This window comes from Thunnus albacares, chromosome 3 (assembly GCF_914725855.1).
Source record: "Thunnus albacares chromosome 3, fThuAlb1.1, whole genome shotgun sequence".
Classification (NCBI taxonomy): domain Eukaryota; kingdom Metazoa; phylum Chordata; class Actinopteri; order Scombriformes; family Scombridae; genus Thunnus; species Thunnus albacares.
Window position 1 is genome coordinate 15216419 of NC_058108.1, and position 22323 is coordinate 15238741.

Below are 22323 nucleotides of genomic sequence, written 5' to 3' on the forward strand. Positions count from 1 at the left end.
GTTGAGGGAGTAACCGGAAGTAACCTCTTACTGAAGGCCAACAGATGAATATCAGCTAAAATAAAGAAAATTCTTGTGAGTTTCATTCACCACAAACATAAAAAGACATGAATATCTCATATTTTGGCTTAAGTTTTCAGCGAAGTTAGTCATGAACTGAACTGCTTCTTCACTTCCCGCGGAGTCAACCAGTAGAAATATGGACAGCACCATTCTGCCATTGTCATTTGTCATCTGTGTTGCCCTAGACCAGCTGGATCGGTGGTGTCTAGTTTGGTTAAGCTTTTGAATTGTTTGGCCTTCTATTGCGAACGGGGTATTTGAAATACATGGCAAAATAAACAGAAGGATTGCATGGAAAACTATTCATAATATGGTATCTGTAATTGTTTGCATATCTTTATACACATTTATAGTTCACTGGGAACCAAGGTACCTGAGTTTATACAACGTACACTTCAAATTCATTTTATTCTTTGCAGCATCCAGTTCCTATCTACACATTTTTGCTCCTTGTATGTATCCAAGCAGCATGCATTCAGTGCCGTGCACAGTTCATGTCCCCATGGGTATACGGACCCCAGCAGCCACATCACTGAGGTATGGAATATACATGCGGCACGAAGACGAGAAGCCAATGCAATTATGATGAATAATAAACTGGAGCAGGAGGAGGCAGGAGTGGTGGAATGAGGGCTGAGCAATGTTGACTTATTAATCGACAATATGTGTCTGACATTGTTGATTTGTGGGACACTGATATGAGTAACTTTTTTTTCCTCAAAATTATTCATGAGAGCTGTAAAAGTGGTAAAATATGATGAATAATAAATCAGAATAAGCGGAGACAATAGTGATGCAGAAAAAATCTAGTGACAGAAGCATGCAGTTGAATGTGATACCGACGTCAAACAGACTACCTTGCTCAGGTGTCAAAGGTTGAAGACTGTTTATATCATCTGGAACTAAGCTGATGTGGTTTAGTGGAGTCTTGACAGATGGGTAGACTGTTTCTTTTTGTTTTGACAAATTTGAATGATCTGCCTTGGTGTGTTCACTTCATATTTGTAGTTGTGCATCCAATTAGCTAGCTACTGGTGTCATAACTATGCTCTTCCATTTCATACCCTTCATGAAGCTTGTGAGTTAAGGAACAAGAGTGCAAGTGAAGAGACTTTTAAAAACCAGACTTTGGGTTAACTGCGTTAAGTCCTAGACTTGGTGCCAGTTTACAGGGACTCTTATGTTGCCTGAGAGGAGGCACTGCCTTAAAGGCTAAAGTCAGAGAACAAAAGTCTCTTGTGCACAGATTACATGACAGATTGTACATGGATGCCTGCAGCCTTTACTGATCTGTGGCTGTTAATGGTAAATGGTAACTCTACCTGCTCAGAGGTGGGTATATGTTGTTTACCAGCATATATGCACCACAACACTCCTTGTGCAAATTACGATAAGCAAATGCAAAAACAAAACAAAACGTTGTAACAGGTATCTAGTGTAATTGAAACAATACGTATAAGGAAAATATTTTCCCTAATTTCCAGCCATAGCAGATCGCTTTAGTTAGCTGCAGTTCTGTGGCAATACAAACAGTATCAGTTCATTATGGTTGTATTATATAGGTGTAAAATCTGTGCAAAGATATTAATATGCAAATATGCATAAAAAGTTTTGGCACAGTAACGTCACAACACTGTGTGTGAATGTGTGAGTTTATACTGTACTTACAGCTCTCCAGCTGCATGATACATGTCTGAACATCCATAGGGAAGTTTTTTAGATCCATGGGACATGACAGAGTTAATGTTAGTCTGAAAGTAAAAAGAGAGAGAGGAGAGAACAAGTGAGAAATGAGCCAAAGACAGTGACATGGTTTAAAGTCATCCATAAATGTTGTACATATGTACAGTATAAAAGTACTTTCATCTGTGCTTATTTTATATTAATGCAGCACTTGGTGGGATATCGTCAAAGTTCCAAAACAGAAGCACAACCTCTCTGCAATATCTAATACAGCTATAGAGAAACACTTTCAGCATTTAATGTTAGAAAACCAAAGAGTTGTGAGTATAAACAGTACATTTAGGGGTAAATAAGACATTTGAACACATTATTGGGCATTTTCAGAAGAATCTCGTGTCAGGGCTTGATACAGACACAGAAAAAAGAACATTTTAGATTTTGGCCACAAAAATTCTAAACCAAATTTTAAATGAAATTCTTACTATATTACAAATAAGTATAGTCTTCGATATAGTCTACTCTGCATTATTTTGGGTTGTACTGTTCATTGTGCATTTTGTTGGGAGTAAACATGCTGTTGATGCATTCACTGTAAATAAAAATGAATAATATCGCTAGATAAAATAAATAAAAAAATTATTGCACACAATGCTGTGTTTGAACAAAATACAAATACATTCTTTATTCTTCAGCAAGCTCCCCGTGAAAAGATAAATCCTAATGGTGTACCATCATACATAACTGAGGTTGATGTATTCACAGCACAAATTATGTATTCCTCCAAATCTCATCTTCTTTCCACTTATTTTCAGCTGTACTGTAGGTCCGCTGTATGCCTCTAGCCATGAAAATGCTAAAAGTGCATCACCATGTGTGCACATTATGCACTGCTCCTTGATTCGTGAATAAATGGCCCAATATTTTCAGTTTGGTCAAATTCAAGAGAAAAAAAGTTCAAAAGAGACTTTATCAGAGGTTAAAGTCGTGTCAGTACCCTTTTTGTGACAACAAATGCCAAATGCGAAACAATCTTGTCCTATCATTGGACTGCATTCACTCACTTATGACTGACCACATTTGTGTCACAAAGGGATGTTCTTTGTCCTTTTCGTGAAACACTATTTCACTGCCAACCCTGTGACTCACCAGCTAAATAGCGTCCTCCCTCAAACGTACCTTATAGAGTACAAAACGTTCCCATTCTTAAATATCCTCAGCAGTTTGTTGTCTGTTGTGACCTCATGAAAGTGGGCTCCCTTCTCATTGGCAAAGAACAGATCTGGTTTCCATATAGAGTCTAACATAGAGGGGTCCAAATCCAAAGAGTCATCTGGGTATTCAGCATAGGCGAGTCTGGGATCATTCCACTGCTGACGGAGGAAGATGTTCACCCGGTAGTCCTACAGACACAAAACATAACATGAATATATCAGACACAGGTATTTGTGGGAACGCTTTTATGAAACTTGAAAAAAGTGGTTGATTCATAACAATAAATTTGTATAATGAGACAAGTTTGGCTCAGTCCAAGTGTCATGTAAGATTCTCTAAATGTGGGTGACAACTGTCAAAAAGTGTATAGAATAGATTTGAATGACAGTGATGTGCACAGTTGGAAATGACATGGTTAGTCTAAGTAAATGTTTGAAGCTTACTGCATGTACAGACGGGTGACAAATTAAAGGAAAAACTGGTCCAGGTCTGAATGTTTGACCCCTACAGTGAGGGGATCTGGTGACTCTGTTATGCTGTGGAGGGCATTTTGCTGGCATGGTTTGGGTCCACTTGTCCCCTTAGAGGAAGGGTCACTGCAAATCAATACAAAGTTGTACTGAGTGATCACCTTTATCCATCTGTATATGTAATGCTTAATTTTGAAATTTTCCTACTGCACTAACAGGATGAACAATTTCCAGGAACAGCTTACCACAGGGTGAATATAAATAAAGCTATGTTCTTCATTTCATGCAATTTCTGGAATCTTAATTCCCATAATTAGTCATCCATGCTGCTCAGTGTGTAATATTTTCATCCTGATTGCAACCTGCTCAAGGTGGGCACTAATGAGGCAGAGGCATGCAAATTATTTAGAGAGCTGTGTATCAGCTGTTCGGGACCTGGTGATTTAGGCCTGCAAACATGTCAGCAGTGGTGGGATCATATTGTATATGAGTACACATGTTCCAACTGGATTCTCAGTTTCTGTATGCACAGACACAACACCACATTTGTAGGCAGCTGCAGCCTCGACATTATCATCAGTATACATGGTGCACAGACACATGGAGGCATGGACCCTATCAAGTAGCTCATAGTACCCCGTTTGTCATGGGGTCATGCCCCCAAGCCATTGTTTATTTCCCCTGGGTAAGCAAACCATAATTTAGTCCAGATTGTCCCTAAGGTGTCTGATGGTTCACCTTGTCTCAAGTGAAACAGTTAAGGGCTAACCAAGAATTAATGATGATATTTATGGAAAGTTACAGAAAACTGACAATAAAGCTGAACTCCTAGTAAAAGCATCACATCATTTCCTTCCACAGTGACTTGCCTACTCCTCTTTCTGATTTAAATACTATTAAACAAACCAACTGGGGTCATATTGAGTATTAAGGCATTTGATGACAACACCACATTTGCCATATCATATAAGGACATCTAACTGTCCCACCAGCTGCTTGAACCTGTTTATTGTAATGATACTTATCTATGTGGGAATTAAAAACAATAAGAGGAGATAAGCCTGGCTTAGGTGGGGGACGGGGATTTCTTTGCATAACTCGGGAATGGTATTATGCATGGTTCAATGTTCCTCTTTGTGGAGCAGGAAAAGCTTTGGTGAAAATTTAGGCCATTTAAAAAAAATTATTTCAGTTGTCCATGTGAATAAAAGCAGCATACGCATCTGGGGTGAACACAAGGTGTCTCAGACTTGTCCCTAGATAGTGAACCGAGTGTCCTGATGCCAGTATCACTCCATTGCACTAGAAGTTTAGCTCCCTAGAAAATTCCCAGAATGCACTATAAAAAGCAGTGAGCATCTCTGCTCACTATGCTCACTGACTGGAAGTGACATCACTACTCTTCCACTTCATTACACTTCCAGCAGAGCCTTTTCAGAGTCATCGCACGATGGACACAGATGCGACTAATGAAATTAAACACGACTAAGTTTGATTTAGGTGTGACAGTAATTCTAACTATTACCGATGCTTTTGGCCTACATGAGCCAAACATGCAATCCCTATTTAATGAGCTGTGTCTTCTCTGCTCTTATGATGCAACAAGAGTCCCCTTGAAAAGCACTGTAGAGCAAATGACCAAACTGAATTTACAAATGTAAATTTACTTTACTCTCTATTCTTTATTTTTACCTTTTACACTATAGGTTGTCTAAACCCTTTGTAGATATGTTGTTGTTGTGATGTCATTATCATGTAGGAGATTCATCAGTGTCTCAGTGATCACTGATGCAGAAACCTAATCAGAGCCGGAAATACAATTCACTGTACAGTGATTCACTGCTGCCTGAGGTTATCATGAATTTCCATACCTACAGATGTGATCTTTGTTGACAGGTATTGGCCTACATTCCAGTTATTCAGTTATCACTTATGGTCTGGTTGTCTATCGATAACCGCTGTGTCTGAACACCCAGCATATCCGAGTATATCTAGAGGTAGAACATGAAAGGTAAAGGGACTTGCAGTTTGGTTTTGAAGACACTCCAGTATTCATTCAAGTAAAAGGGGAGTGAATGAAGCATGGACGTTGATAGTATGTACAGACCAGAATGAACAAAACTGACCCAAGCTCCTGTGTGTTTTTATTTCTGTTGAGAGACTTATTGTGCTGAGAAACTGTCCATTACCACCATCATTATGAAATGGTTGGATAATACTAGTAATTACACATGAAAAAAAAAACATATAAATACATTTTCTATCTTAAAGCTGAGCCTTGAATGTCTTTGTCCTTATCAGTTTATGTAGCTTAAAGCTGCACTAATCCCTATCAATGGATCAAATGACCAGTGTGTAATGTGTATGATGTCACTTATAGTGACAAACCCAACTCTGGAGTTCCCCTCAGCTCTACAGAGCTTTTTAGTCTCTTGAGCTCATTGTTTTGGTTTTATGACACACAAACTCTGCTCTCATTGATTCAGTTTCCAGCTGCAACAGCTGTTAATAGCAGAAATCTCTAAACAGCCACTGTGCACGAGCTGTCCAGCACCAAACAGACAGACAGACAGACAGACAAAGTTAGAGACTAGCTGGTGAGGTAAAGTGGAGCATTTAGCACTTAAAGAATGAAAGAAAAAGATATGTTTTTCAGTAGTCAGTGGAGACTGAAGAAGTCATAAAAGCAGAGATAAATACTGGACTTATGTTTCTGAATGAATTTGTAAATAGGAATTTTTTTACAAACAGTTTTGCCATTAAGGCAAAGTTGTTAGCAATATTAATACGGTCTCTTACTGTAAATGTTGTGTTTATAACTTGTTGGCCCCCGGGAGCCAAAGATCCATGAATGCGGCTTTAATGCTCTAGCATAACCAACAAGAATACAGGTGCGCTGCTAACAACAAAACAGCTAAATTGCAGCAGGTTTTAACTTGAAATGGTTTTCTGTGAGGACAACCTTTGGTTATCATTTCTCCCTGTGTCAGATAAACTCAACACTGCTCGCACACAGATAGAGAATGGATTAAGAGGGATGGAGAGATTGAGTGAACAAATGAAAAAAGAGTCTAACAGTAGTAAATCTGTTTAACATAGATAGCGTGTACAGACCAGAGTGAACCAACCTGGCTCTAAGCCCTGTGTGTGTGTCTGTGTGTCTATGTGTGTATGTGTGTGCATACTGCATGTGTGGCACCGGGCTTTCAAAATGAACTCTAAATCTCTCCTCCTCTCTGTTTTTCTCTTCTCCTTCAGTGACGTAGTGGTAAAACAAAGCAGGGAAAACTGTGTCACAAAATGATCAGCATTATAAATGCTTATATTAAAATTAAAATGTTCTTTGAGTAAATGTGATCTTTATTTAAAGCTAATGTGTTTAAGACCACTACCTTGCATTCACCATAAATGTACATTCTGATAATGTATAGGTAGTTAAGCTCTGAAAACAAGAGGGATTAAAGTGAATTTAAGTGATTAACCTTCACTATATCGCAAGATCTACTCACACAATGTTGTTTTTTCATAATAACACTTCAAACGCATTTCACAGAAATTCAGGAATCTATCTCTTTCATTCATTGTTTCATCAGGTGTTGAGGAAGAGTACCTTCATAACAACTGTGTTCTTTGTGTTCAGCAGGTGTATTAGTTTTGGCAACATGCAGTCTTTAGGGATATAACTGTTTTCACTGTTTAAACAGCTAAAATTGCAAATTACAGAATGTATCTGGTTGTTTACTTTGGCTTAATTTTAAGTAAAAAAATGCTGCCATTTCCCTGCAAGTGTGTGTGTGTATGTGTGCACGTGCAGCCTAGAAAGTAATTGTTGCAATTTGAGCACATCCTTCTCAAACACTGGCATAAGAAAAAGTATGAAGTAGGAAGCCATATTAAGTAGCAGTGGGATGGAAATCAATAAGTAACAGCCACCTGGAGGCAAGTGGGTGTAAAACCCACACCCTAGAATGACAACAATGTTTTTCTGAGGCAGTTTAATCAACAAACAAACAAAAAAATATGAAAAGCTTACAGTCTTCCTCCACATTACAGCAGGTAGTTCACTGCAGCCACAAACTTCCCAATGACATTATTATCATTATTCATGGTGACAGAAACAATTCAAACTATATAACATAAGAAGGCTATTTTTGACACCAGTTATCAGTCCATCCATCCATTCACTATCTCTACTCTAGTTGTCTTAATATCTGTGTCAGCTGACGTTCTATCCGGCTACAATTAAATTTCCTGTCATGGCAGTAAAACATATTTCAGTGTGTTGGTGATGTGTTGAGGTTACGTCAGTGGGCTCTCTTGTTTGAAAAGAGGAGTGGGTAGATGAAAAGACAGATGGTGAGAAGAGAGAAAGGTTTTAATCCTAATGTGACATATGGCCCCTGTATATATCTCTCTGTGCTTCTCTCACTCCACCACTCTCACTATAAACTGTGCATTACAACCTCTGCCTTTGCATTGACCCCTCACTCATACTCACTGTTTATGACCGTTTTTAGTCCCCTTATTGGCCGACATGAGGTTGAGATCCTGCTCTTAGTTTACAAATCACTCAGTGGATTAGGACCTTCAGCACATGTCTGATATGTAAGTCTTGTAAGGTATGACCCTTCTACATCCTTCTCAAACACTGGCCTGTTAGCTGTTCCCCGGCCAAGAACAAGTTCACTTCAGTTTAGAGCTTTTTGCAGCAAGGTAGCATAAATACACAAACACATGAAACATAAACACAATAAATCACAATAAAACAATTGAATACATTAAATGTGCTGCTACTATACACACAATTCAGAATAAAGGAACATCAGAATGACGAAACATCAAGATGAATAAAGAGGAAAAAAATAAAGTGCTAAGCTGTGTGAGGAATCAAGAATGTACAGCACTTATTACATATGGGATGAATGAAAACTTGAACCTGTTGAGAGAGTGTATGGTCTGGACTTGATATGATGGATTTAGCTTTTTGTCTGACTTGCCTCTTATAAATGTCTGACAGCCGCTGCCTTGACAATGTTTCCCAGTTGATTCCTGTTTCATACGCTTAAATTCCCATACCAACAGATCAGTCAGAAGATAAGGACTGATTCCATCATAAATCTGTTAAATAACACCAACTGTGCAGAAGCAGTATTACATATGGAGCAGCCACAAGAGAGAATACCTGTCAACTAGGTGCTCAAGTGATGATAGATGTTGACATTATTCGGTCTGGACCAAAGAGGTGGACCTTCCCTTCCCTGGAGCCATGCCACTAGCATAGCTTAACATACTTATAACTACAGACATCCTCAAATAAAAGCTAAAACAAAAATGGAAAATGTATCTTGAAAACTGACTAAAATTGAAATCCAAATTCAAAAATTTAAGAAAGCAGTAATGTAGTACAGACAGACTTTAAAACAGAAATCACACAGGGAGGAACAGGATAGTACAGACAGACTTGAAAACAGAAATCACACAGGGAGGAACAGGACACGTTCACAAACCCAGCTCAGTGTTGTGCACAACACACACACACACACACACACAAACACACATGCACACATGCACACGCACACAGTCATGAAAAGTTCATTTGGCTCCAATAAATAATACAAATCAAATGAAAGCAATATTGTACATCCTGAAATTTCTCATGACAGTTCTTGCGTGGCAGGCAAACACATACACACACACATACACACAACTCAGAACAACTCCCAGCGGTGCAGAAACCACTTAGACCTTGTCGCTTCAATCATCCATCCATCTTTAGAGAAGGCTTGACTGATCACAATCAGTTCTGCTCTGCTAATTATGCAAGAGACACAGTGCGGCAGAAAGTGAAGTGGTGTTGGAGTGTAGTGAAGCATCGCAAACATGTTCAATCATTACTGACTTACAGACACACAGGAATATATAGGTTTATTTATCTTTCGATCAGAGGTGTCAATGAGTTTTAGTTATAATATGAGTATTAGAAGACTAATACCTGTTGCAACCCCTAAAGGCCACATATTACACATTTGGCCTACTGAGCAGTTGATAAAATTACCAGATCTTAAAGATCTCTTCCTCTTGAGTGCATGAATATGTTTAACAAGTCAGTTAAATTCTGCATCTGGACATCCTGGATTGAACCGCAGCTGATTTTCTCAATCTTTGAGGTGTATTCTGTTTTTCCACACATACTGAAATTTCCATTTCTTGTTTGTTCTGTCATTTGTGCCTGGCCAGGGGAATCTGCAGCTCTGCAGCTCTGCAGCTCTCCTAAATCCTAGAGGAGATGGAGTGACTTTCACAGGTTAAGAAAGTTGATAAATTGCTTTCACCCCTGCGTCTGAAAGTTGGACTAAATGTGCATCACTGTGAGAATTTTGCGACAGTTAAGACATTTTTCATAATTTTGGCTTATTGTAAACATCAGGGCAAATTTACCATGAAACCCATAAGATTCCTGATCCTGTTGTATGAACAAAGTAGCTTGTGTGCCGCCTCAGCTGACTTCATGTCACTTTAAAGTATTTGCTGTCAGAGTCACTAAATGTCTTCACTGCACATCTGCTATTCCTGTCTGCTTGTCTGTCTCTTCTGATTTCTGTCTGTGTCTGCCTGCCTGTCTCTGTCATTATCTCTATTTGTCAGGGTGTCTTCCTGCCTGGTCACAGTTTGAAGCTTTTCTTTCCCCCTCTTGCAAATGATTTGCCCTTCAGGTAGGTGCTAATAATGAGTGGCCCTGAACATATCCAGGACAAAGAAATCCCTGTTAATTGGTCAATAATAATACTAATCAGTCTAATACTACCTCAGTAATACTAACTAACTAAATCATACCACCTGTTTGTTTTAAAAGATCACTATGGATTTACTAGATACTCTTCAGTCGTCCCACCAGTCAATGTGTTGTCTTAATAAGAGAGAAGTGCTCTAGCTGATGGAACCTTTTACTACTTTACCTTGAACTGTTGCCTTGAGTGTTTTTTTGAACTTGGCTCTGCCCACCTCACTCCCTTTTTAATCTTGGTATGATGTGAAAGCTCTGAAACTGTATTCAATAATTTACAGCAGATCTTGAGGTTTGATAATGACTGACAGACTAATACTTTGCCTTTACTATCTGCACGTGACATCACTCTCACAGCTTTTGATGTTCTTTTTTTAATCTGTTTTTTACATGGTTTTGAAAACCCAAATAAAGCAAAGGTGAGCACTGAGTTTCTCAATGCAGAACAATTTAAAATGTTAAAATATAATTGATTAAAGTGTGAACTTGGCTTCTACAGTACCTAAGATTAAATTAGACTAGATTAGTCCTGTCCACATTTCCACTGCTTTTGTATAGAAATGATACCGTAAATAGGGCTATTTAAAAGAAAGCAGTATAATGTGTCAGGAGGTTATGTGAATTTTAAAATATAAGTGAATCTGCATTTATATATAAAATGAATGAGAAGAATCTACACCCTACACACTAATAAAAGGAGCAGTGATCAAAAACTTAAATCTCCATTGCTGCCCTTAATGCCTCAAAGGTCCACAATTTGATTTAATGATGTCTGACCGGACTAAAGCATGACAGCAGCCTTTCTGTGCACTGAGCATAACGCAGAATATTCAGCCCTTTACAAAACTCTCAAGATTTATTTATTTAACTGAGCATCCTGTCAAGCACAAATGTATCTAGTTTGTCTATTTAAGTTTGTCTGAGTCAATCTGCAAAATGTGGAAAGCCTTTCAATTTTCATAAGCAGGAAGACTAGCGCTTCTTACTTACTTACTTGCTTAATGCACATAACATTGCCATGTTCAGTGCCTCATCAATGAAAAATTCATTTTGGGATCAGAAATGTGTTACATGCAGCATAAATAAAGATCAACAATCAAAGATGCTGGAACCACTCCACACAGAATAAAAGCACAGCAAGTGGATTCCTGTACATGACTATGCATATTTGAATATTTATTATGAATGCTTTTTGATAAAACAAGGTTTATGCAAAGCTTTTGTATAAACTGTCTTTATGCTAATTCAAGCATTATGCTAATTTACTGTAATTTCATGCAGTATCTTTATTACATACCATGGTGGTTTCAGCAATGGAGCCAAAGCTGTTGATGAAAATGTTACAGGAAACATTGACTGCAGGACCTGCAGAGGGAGAGGCAGAATGATTAGATATTTGTAATGTAAATAATATAATATAGCTTACAAAAAAGTTGCAAGAGTATATCAGACTTGTTTCTTTGAAGTTGTTTTGCAGTGAACTTTCGGCCCTTCAGCAGATGATAATTGCTTCGCACTGCCTTAGAGGATGCACTGCACAGTTTCCAAGTGCTGGACAATTACAAATGCATCCAGTGTGTATGCCTTCAGTCTTTAATCTTATATCTTAAAAAATGGCACAAGGCTCTGGCAAAATAACAGATTCTAAGTGTAGCCAGCCAAATCAGAGTCAAGGAGGCTTCCTGAAGAGGCATAAATGAATGGTCTCTGGATGTTTTTTCTTGAAGCAAAGCTCATTTTTCTCTTCATACTCAAATTATATTTTTAAAGATGTTGAATAGTTAACAATAAACTACAGGCAAAAATAATCAAAATACATTCACCTAGCACTTTATTACCAATACCTGAGCTGTTGTATTGGATTGCATTAGATTGCACAGGAGTTCCTAATAAAGTGTTCAGTGAGTCTATGTTTCCTTGCAACTACAGTAGTTGACAAGCACTTCTAGTAGGATATTTTGATTTCTAAAAACAGGGATTTTCTGACACCAAGATAGGATGTTCATATATGCAAACACTTAATCAGGAAATTCCAAAAACTCAATCAAAACTGGGATACTAATGTCCATGTAAATGCACTCAATAATGAATATGTACAGGATGCCTAGCAAGAACTATGACTATTGACTTTACTAGAATCAGTGCAAGAACTGTCTTTATATGTATTGGATTGAGGAGAAAGTAGGGCTTCTCCATCTGTCTGAGGTGGGAGAGACAACAGCAGGTGGCAGAGGCTGCAGGTATTTGGTAATCAGTAATCACAACTGTTTAGCTCTCCTGCTGTGAGGCTGGAACTGAGCGCCTGTTGACTGCATTCTAACAACTTCTTTTGAGTAGAGTTTTTTTTCGTTTAGTGGTGTGGCCAGTGCTTTAGTTGTGTTTATTGAGTTTTTTGTATGATTGTGGTCTTGAATTAAACCACCAGTGTGCATTATCACTGTCATGGCTGGATTGAGAGTTTCATCTATAACAACACAGTTTGTAGCAGGTGATATTTGTGTTACAAATGTTTTTCACTGTCGGGTATCACCCTTGAACTACATAACCTATAAGACCTTATACACATAAATCAAATCATCCAATCACGTGTATTTATAAAGTACATTTAAAAACAACTAGAGTTGACCAAAGTGCTGTACAATACAATAACATAACATAACATGGTAACAGCAAAAAAAGCAGTAGAGATAACATAACAATACTGTCCCATAAGCATACAAAAATAAATAAGTAAAGGAACAGTTGGAAAACATAGAAGAGTAAAAGGGAAGCATAAAACCTTAAGGACACTTAAAGGTCTGAGAAAACATGTGGGTCTTAAGTTTGGCCTTAAAAATGTCTACAGAGGGGGAACATGTAATCGAAAATGGTGAACTGTTTCAAAGCTTTGGGGCGGCTACTGAAAACGCATGATTGCCCTTGCCCCTTAGCCTCAGTCGAGGGACAGCCAGGAGCAGCTGGTGTGAGGATCTGAGAGATCTAGGGTTGGAAAGGGGGCAGAGGAGTTCAGAGATGTACTGGGGCGCCAGGCTGTGTAAAGCTTTAAAAACAAATAATAGAACCTTAAACTCAGTCCTATACTTGACCAGTAGCCAATGCGGGGACACTAGTACAGGTGTGATGCTGTCTCCCTTCCTGGTACCAGTTAGTGATCTAGCAGCATCATTCTGCACCAGCTGCAAGTGAGACAAGGATGACTGGCTAATACCCAATTAAATAGCATTGCAGCAATCCAGCCGAGAGGAAATTAAAGCATTTGTGACAATCTTCAGGTCGCTAAATGAGAGGAATAGTTTGAGTATGCCAATATTTCTTAGCTGGAAAAAGTAACCTTTCACAACAGTGTTAATTTTTTGTCAAATTTTAAAACTGGATCAAAGATGACACCAAGATTTCTGGCATGAGCATGAAGGTTAGACACTAGGGGCCCTAAGTGATTAGCTATACCCCCAATGGAGTTGGAGGAACCAAATAAGACCACTTTGGTCTTACTATCATCTAATTGGACAATTTTTTGCCATCCAATATTTCACATCCTGAAGGCAGTCAAGGAAGGACCTAACTGTGTTATTATTATTATCACCAGGTTCTAATGAGAGGTATAGCTGAATGTTATCTGCATAGAAATGCTGGGAGATATTGTATTTTTGGAGGATGAAGCCTAAAGGAAGGATGTATAAGGTGAATAATATGGGCCCTAAAATGGAGCCTTGAGGTGCTCCACAGGTAACGGGAGCAGGCGGGGAGAAAAAGTTTCCAATTTTGACAGAAAAAGATCTGTCTGTTAGGTAGGAGGGGAACCATTGGAGGGCACTACCCTGGATACTGACCTGGTGCTCGTGACGGTTCAGGAGAGTAGTATGGTCAACTGTATTGAAGGCAGAGCTAAGGTCTGGTAGAATTAGTATGGCACATTTACCAGAGTTAAAAGACAGCAGTAGATTTTTGGAGACTTGAAGTAGAGCTGTGATGTGGTCTGAAACCTGACTGAAATTTCTCTGTAATATTGTTATTTTCTAAATACGGACAAGAGCTGAGAATATACTATTTTTTCCATGATTTTAGATAAAAATGGCAACTTAGAAATAGGCCAGAAATTATTTAGAACAGTTGCATCAAGGTTAGGCTTTTTAATAATGGGATGTACTACCGCATGTTTAAAGTAAGAGGGAACACAACCATTAGCTACACTACTGCTTATAATGAGAGAAAATAGGACCTAAAGTGCCAAACACTTCGTTTAACAGGCATGTAGGAACAATATCTAAGGGACAAGTAGTTGGCTTAGTGTGAGAGACTATGTCTTTCATATGAGCAAGGGACACAGGCTCAAACTTACTTAGGACAGCAGAGCAAGGAGGGAGGATGGAGGGGTTGTAGACAAGAGGTGAAATAGCAGAAATATGAGAGTCATAACAAGAAAATGGTGAAAATTTGGCATATTAGGTTTTTGCTATCTAGTTTTACATTATTAGGGGCCATCCAAAGAACAAAAATGCACTCTGCTTTCCTCTTGTTCTTCCTCTTGACTTGTCTTTACGTGATATGACTTGAGGTACTGAATATCTAATTTTTCAGTTTCTATATCCAGTGTCTTTGAAGAGCATTAAATGTGTTTTAATGTAGAAGCACTTTATTGTGAAGCCACTTGTTGAGAATGCCACTGAGGTTTGCTAACATTATTATAACCAAATGTTGTACGATGTATGATTAATGAGAGAACAATAAAGGAAGAGAACTGGATTCGGATCTTAATAAGAAGAGTTCAATGTTAGCAACTGGAGTTTAAAGTTTGTAAGGGATCTGATTCTGGGCACAGTACCAGTATTGGTATGAAGAACTGTGCCTGACAAATTTAATATGTTGGCGGGGCTGTTCTCAAGTAGTGGTGAAAGGTTATGTTCTCTAGCAAGTGTTTACATGGGGCTCTATTGATCAAAAATACGGGAGGCTGCCTCTCAAAAATTATAAAATAAAATGGAGTTGAAAAAAAATCATTATCTCGTTGTTACACAAGAGTTTCTGCTAGGGGTGAGCCTGAATACAAAAAAAACATGTCAAATACCAGCATGCAGGTCGGTTACATCACTATCTCTCTCCCCTGCTCCGCTGTTATGTCTATCAACAGGTCTCAACGAGGGAAATCACATCCACCTGCTACATGACGCACATTTCCTTATTTGGACATCACTCTCGGAGTTGGGGGTGTTCCCCAGAGATAAAGCTGAGCTACTGACACAAGTGCCAGACCCCCAACACCATATCAGGAACAAAAGAGCACAAACTACTCCTAATTAATAAATTACAGCAAATCCAAGCACAAATCAATCAAATGCGACAAACTAGAGGAAACCTCAATGCCAAAGGACCAACACTACATCAGAAACAAAAGCCCTTCTAAAAAGTTACAGAAATAGAAGTACCTAAAGTACAGACACAAACATCAATCAAGTATGACAAGTCAGAGGACAAATACTGGGCTCTCTGCACATCCCTAGTTTCTACATTTGTCCATGTTACTGTGGACATGGCCTCACAGAACTCCACTTTGCCCTGTCTGCTCCTGTAGAAAACACAATACATACATTAGATGGCTTGGTAGGTACCTTTAAAGTTCGGTCTTATCCTGGCATCATATCCAGATGTCCTCCCCATCAGTTTGTCCAGAAAATCAGAAGGAGACATTGGGGCCTGCCGTGTCCTTGCAGCATTGTCCACCTCCTTACTTTGACCCACACTGTCACAGAAACAAAACAGACACATATAATACAAGTAATTGTCTGTGACATTTCCACAGCAGGATGTGTATATTGTGCTTCTCTCCTTGTCAACTAATGTAAGAAAAAATGAGTCAAGTTATCGACAGTTCATGACAGCTTTGATGTTTGCTATTCAAAACACCTGGGACCAGATTCACAAACACCCTGAGGATAATATCTTCAAAAGACAACTTTTGAATCTAAAACTCCCAACCAAGGAGTTGTATGATTTAAGAAACGTTTCTCAGGAACTCTGAGAGTTGAGGAACAGAAGAAAATCTGAAAATCCAAAATGGAGGAAGCTGTCGTATTAGCTGTATAGCTGCTCTGCTGTAGTATTAACTACATAAAAGAGGCTTGGTTTGCAGTCAGTTATGACACAGGAGTGGATGGTAGAAATATATTTTTACTGGGCAAAATTGTCACTAAGTCACCAAGTTTTTAGCCCTGTTTTGTGAGGATGTGCCAGTGAATTTCACCAGACACCACAAAGCTCTAATGAATCAAAACACATTTTAAATGTTGGGATTTAAATGGTATAAAGTAAAAACCTGGAATCAAGCTGACAGTTCTATCTTTTGTTTTCCATTGCCCATCATATTATGCCTTGTTTGAATCATGGTAGAAAGAACATGGCCTGGAATAACACTGATCACATGTGAGTCTGAATCATTCATGTATCTGGACTTAAATACTTGAAACATTTGGGAAATTTCTGCCTTCAAAAAGTCATACAACATTCAATACTGATTAATACTGTATGCTGTCCACTGTATTTCATAAATATATTCTAAAAAAGTGAATCCAGCATCCACAATGTCCACATCAGCCAAAGTTGTCCACTTCTTCTCCTTAGTGTGTGTTTCTTTTAATGTGTATGTTAAGTTTTGTGTACACACTGCAAACCAATTTCCCTCTAGGGTAATAATGAAATTAATCTTAATATTTCTTACATAGTTGTGTAATATTTGTTTACTTATTTGACAGATAAATACTCACTAACTCTTATTACCTAACACTGCAACATCTACACTGTGGTGTGTGATGCTTCATCAGCAAAATTATGCTTCATGAGGTGTGCTTTGTGCTCGGTGCAGTTTGTCAGTGTGTGTGTACATCAGTGGAGGCTGGTCCATAAAGGCAGAGGAGGTTGCTCCTCCTCTATCTTTTGAGAGGCAAGAGGGAGATCAAAATATAAAAAAGAATATTTGGTTGAAATACACCATTAGCAAATCTCAGTATTATTTATGAAATATTTTTTTCTCTCTTCTATGGAAAAAATCCATTATTGAAATTCTGTTTAAAATGCTTCAACAGCGAATGCAATATTGACATCATGTTGGTCCAATGATAGTTTCTAGAATTCATCTTCAATTCTCTCCACTGTAAGGCAGAGTAGCAGCAGTAGATGGCTGCTTGCGTTAGCCAATACAACAGTTGGCTTGTTGTAGCAGCCTGAGGGACTCTTTATACATCCATGGAAGGACTGTTAAGGACTGTTGTTAAGCTAACGGGAGAATGGATTTGGACTGTGCGATGCAGCAGTGGCAGGACGCCTCTGGGGAGGCTGGAGAAAGAAGCCACTGGAGAAACAACCAGGAGAGTCAGCTTGTTTGTCATTGTTGCTAATGATATCAGATGGGTTAAGCAGCAGCCACAAAGTTCTGTTAACTAACAAACAAGATGACCAACAGCCACAAATGGACATTATGACATGAATACTTCATCTCCATGAAAGAAAGAAGAAGACGTCAGAGAACGTGAGTCAGATACAGCTTCTCTCTCTCTGTCTCTTTGGTCGCTAATTCCATCTCTGACGGTTAAATGTCTCTGTGGCTGTGTGAATTTATCTCCTTAACAAGAATACAGCAGAGATCATATAATGTGCTGTTTACAGTGAGCTGTCTGAACGTCTCATTCATTTGGAATTGATCCAGTTTTTAATTGAGTGATTGTTCAGTCACCTGTTGATGTGTGATTAGTGAATAAGTGTGCAGGAGGTCTGGCTGCTTGCCTGTGACAGTTTCTTCAGTTCGTTTTTAAGCTGAGTCGTATATTGAGTAATAAGCTTAAAGTTACTAGAATAACAAGTGTTAACTAGTGGTGTAACGCATTGTAGTTGATCCGTGATCCGTACGGATTGCGCCCAACGGTTCGGCACGCATGTGAACTGTGGATTAATTGCAAAATTTAATGTCTCGTTCAAGACAAAGTAAACAAACAGCTGTAAGTACAAGTTATGGACAGACTATAATACTTCCTGATGTGAACCTACACTTTTAGATCTGTGAATGTTTTTAGTGTTCAATCTTTCTAGTATTCAGCACTGATCTGTACCTGTATCAGTTCATAAGCTTTGTTGTACTTTATATATTTCTGTATACTAAGAAAATACATAGGAAACATGTAAATGATGTATAAGATTGTAAGATTCCGTGTTGGTTTTCCTCCTGTCTTCCCCAATTTTTTGAGTCAGCCACCACTGGTGTACATGTGTATATCAGGCTATTTTATGTCATGTTTTACTTCATTTACTGTTGCTCACTGTCAAACAGTCTCTGTGATCATCATGTCAGTAACATTAGTCATTATCGTTGGCATTAAATTAACAACAACATTTTGTACAGACATGGCACAACAATGTGTGTGTGTATGTGTCCTGGGATGAATGGGTAGTAGCTTCTAAAGGTCAAGGTAAAGCTTGATGATCCTGAAACCACACTTGTGGATATGTGTGTTTGTCAGTTCAATCAATCAATCAATCAATCTTTATTTATATAGCGCCATATCACAACAGAAGTCATCTCAAGGCACTTTTCACATAGAGCAGGTCAAGACCGTACTCTTTAATTTACAGAGACCCAACAGTTCCCCCATGAGCAAGCACTTGGCGACAGCGGTAAGGAAAAACTCCCCTTTAACGGGTAGAAACCTCAAGCAGACCCCGGCTCTTGGTGGGCGGCCATCTGCTTTGACCGGTTGGGTTGAGAGAGAGAAAGAGTTGTGGGCACAGACTGTATATAACACCCATTGGTTTCCTTGGCGCCGGTTTGAAGCCCAGAGTTGCTGCTTACAGTCGGCGCCATCTTTTTCGTTTAGAGCGAAGACCTTCAAATAAGGAGTGTGGAAACATGCCTTGTTAATTTGGACTGAAGTGAATGCTAACTTACTGGGAACACTAGTGGTACAGACTTGTGCTGACATTAGCTAACTAACATGACTGGTATCGTTATCAAGTAACATTAAACTTAGCAAAATATTGCGACAATAGCCCAACTCAGTGTGAGTCCCAGAACCAGGAGAGCAGCAGGTGAGCCAAGTGTCAATCACAGCTGTCAATCAACGTCCACACTGAATACATCAAAGCTGCTGTAAGTCTTCAAATCTTATTAATGGAGCAATAATTTCCAAAATGACCACCAGCACACTTATTAGAGGGCCTGAATTTAGCGATGGAGACCAGAATAACTCATTGAAAAATGTATTGACTTAGTATTTCATGAGAGAAGTTGATGCTTTTTGAAAGGGAGTCAGTCGGAGTCAGGGATTTTTTGGAGCCAGCACCTAGTGCCACCTTTAAGGTACTTCTGCACTGACTTCAATTTCAAGCTGTGGTTGTTGCCACTTGGTTGGGACAAGAGAGAACATTTCCAAAAATAACTGTTCACTGCAAGAGTTGCACTGCTAAACACACACACACACACACACACACACACACACACACACACACACACACACACACACACACACACCCTATTCAGCAACATCCATGTGTAGTTTCAGGATAATCAACCTATACTTTGGCATTTGGAGGTTGCTACCATTTAACCCAGCAGGGAGTAGGCTTATACAATCCTGAGAACAGAAAAAGGGTGTTTATCATGAGTTTGATTACTCATTTAACCTCTTTTAAATGTGCACTCACACTGGCAGTGACAGAAAGAGACAAAAAGAGTACTCATTCATTTCAAATGAGCTCTGGGAGACAAAGAGCGACAGAAGGCGACAGCTGGAGGAGCGATTTCAGCGACTTGGAGACAAGAGGAAGTTGAGTAGAATTCTACTACATGCAAGTGAGTAGAAACAAGTAGTGATGACTAATAGAAGGGCAGATGTGTTCAACTAAATCTTTTTTTAATGGCTTGTGTACTTCTTAAAAAATAAATATATCAGTACTCTAGTTTTTGGATATTGTGTACTTGTGAATTGAAAATAAAAGAACTGGCATGTGTGGCCCTGTGTTTTTATGCTTTGTTCCGCAGCAACATCAGAAGGCTTCACAATTACTTTGGCCTTGACTTTCAAATGTCCCCTGATTCATGTTACTTTAATGTGACTATCTGAAAACCAAGCATCACACTATAAAAATCTTGATATCACATCTATCATACTCTACGCATACGCAAATGACTCCAGCATGTGATAACAGTTTTTATTGGAAGTACTTTCTACCTAAGAAATAGTCCCAGTGAGACCTTGACAGTGTGTTGGCATTGAGACTGTATGTCAAAACCTACTTGAATAGAATAGACAGAATACAGAATATTAGAGCTGCAACCATTGATTGAAAGAAAATTAATCATCTATTTTTATAATTAATCATCATTTTAGTAATTATTCAAGAAAAAGTGGCAAACATTTGATGGTTCCAGTTTCTCAAATTTTCTGATTTTCTTGGTCTCACATTATACATTGAAAATTTTTTGCTTTTGGATTGTTGGTCAGACAAAACAAGACATTTAATGACATGACCTTGTGTTATCATGGACATATTTCACAGTATTCTGATGATTTATAGACCAAACTATTCATAAAGGAATCCATCAAATAAGCAGCAGATTAATCAATAATGAAAAAAATCATTAGTTGCTGCCCTACAAAATATTACAAGAATGAAAAACTAAGTTTGATTATGTTACAGTTATTCTGACTTTCCTTCATCACTTGAAGCATCATGTATGTCCTCAGATCTCATGACACTGGCCCTTCTGGCCCTTGAATCAAGAAAAACAGCAGGAGACAGCAGACCGTTTCCCTGTCAAGCTCATCATCTCTGGATACAAATCCCTGTTGTGATTAGGGAGGAAAATACCATCAAATATAAACTCAGACATACATCTGTTCTCATTGTCTTGTCTGACTTCAGCATCATCTAGCTTGGGAGTGATACAATCTCTCATTCTGCTCTCAGCCAGAGAGCACTGACACAGCCGCTGGGAACTGAGTGTAGATCTGCTTCCTGGTTGTTGCATCACCACATACTCGTTGTCTGTGCTCATGGATGTGGATGTGTCTGCTAGGAGTGTGTGAGTCATGCGCCACATCATGTATGTGTGTGTGTGTATTTATTTTTGTCTCTCTGAGACAACAGCCCACACATTGTTTCTACCTGGCAGTGGATGTGGGCACTGGTTCAATTCCATTGCCAACACTAGCAGTCGATGCAGGTGTTTGTACCTGTAACAAACATGTTTCTTTTTGTCCTTGTTTACCGCTGGCCATACTGCCACGAAATATTCATGTTTTTCAGGATGAATCCAGGATGAATCCTAATAGGTTTGCTGAGCTGAGCTTTTCTTCAGTGTCACAAACATACATACATACATACATCATGGCAGAGTGGGACTCAATTTCCTATGATTTAAATGATGCACATGAGTAAATAGGTGAGGGATGTATGGAGAGAAATTAGACTCAATAAAGATGAGAAATGTGTGTTACATGATTTACAAATAAAAACAGATTTATAAATGTGTATTACAAGTTCTTTTGCATTTGTTGTCTGTTTGTGGGGTTCTGAGACCATATTGAAACTTTCCAATCCACAAACATATGCTGCGTTTAAGTGCTGGTGGAAAACTCGGACATGCGGCTTTTCAGCGCATTCATGCCTAATTTCAAAATGGGAAAGAAATTTTTCGAAAAAGATTAAATAGCTCGTCACCCTTTCATTAGACAACAATTAACCAAGTATTTTTTACATGGAATATTCCAGTGTCGTGGCTTTAACTTTAGCAACTTCAAATTCACTGACTCACGTCCATAGAAGAGAGATTCAGTCTGCTGTGTGTGATGATTTAAAGAGCATCTGTTTAAACAATTTTTCTCCAGTCATCTCTGCCAACCCTAACCTTAACCACAACTTAAGCCCTAACCTCAACCAAAACAAAATTCAAACGGGAGGGAAACGCACCTCAGAGTGGGAACATACTTCTACACACAACTGTCCACATCCTGCCTGCTTCCTAACCACAGCGTGCTTCTTCCCTCCACAAAGCTACACCAGTGAGTGCAGGTAATGCTAAAAATTCATTATACCGTGGACTGCAGTAATGTAAAGTGAATAAATGTT

The 22323-nt window shown here is 38.7% G+C and overlaps 1 protein-coding gene across 1 annotated transcript in view; it reads right to left on the reverse strand.

The window, feature by feature from the left end:
• Positions 1 to 22323, reverse strand: part of glra3 (glycine receptor, alpha 3) — a 56450-nt gene that overhangs the window by 17792 nt on the left and 16335 nt on the right. The window contains exons 2-5 of the mRNA XM_044346774.1: positions 15819 to 15949; positions 11510 to 11577; positions 2923 to 3146; positions 1732 to 1814 (exon numbers count right to left, since the gene is read on the reverse strand). Coding sequence (XP_044202709.1) covers positions 1732 to 1814; positions 2923 to 3146; positions 11510 to 11577; positions 15819 to 15949 — 506 coding nt within the window. The remainder of the gene's footprint in view (positions 1 to 1731; positions 1815 to 2922; positions 3147 to 11509; positions 11578 to 15818; positions 15950 to 22323) is intronic.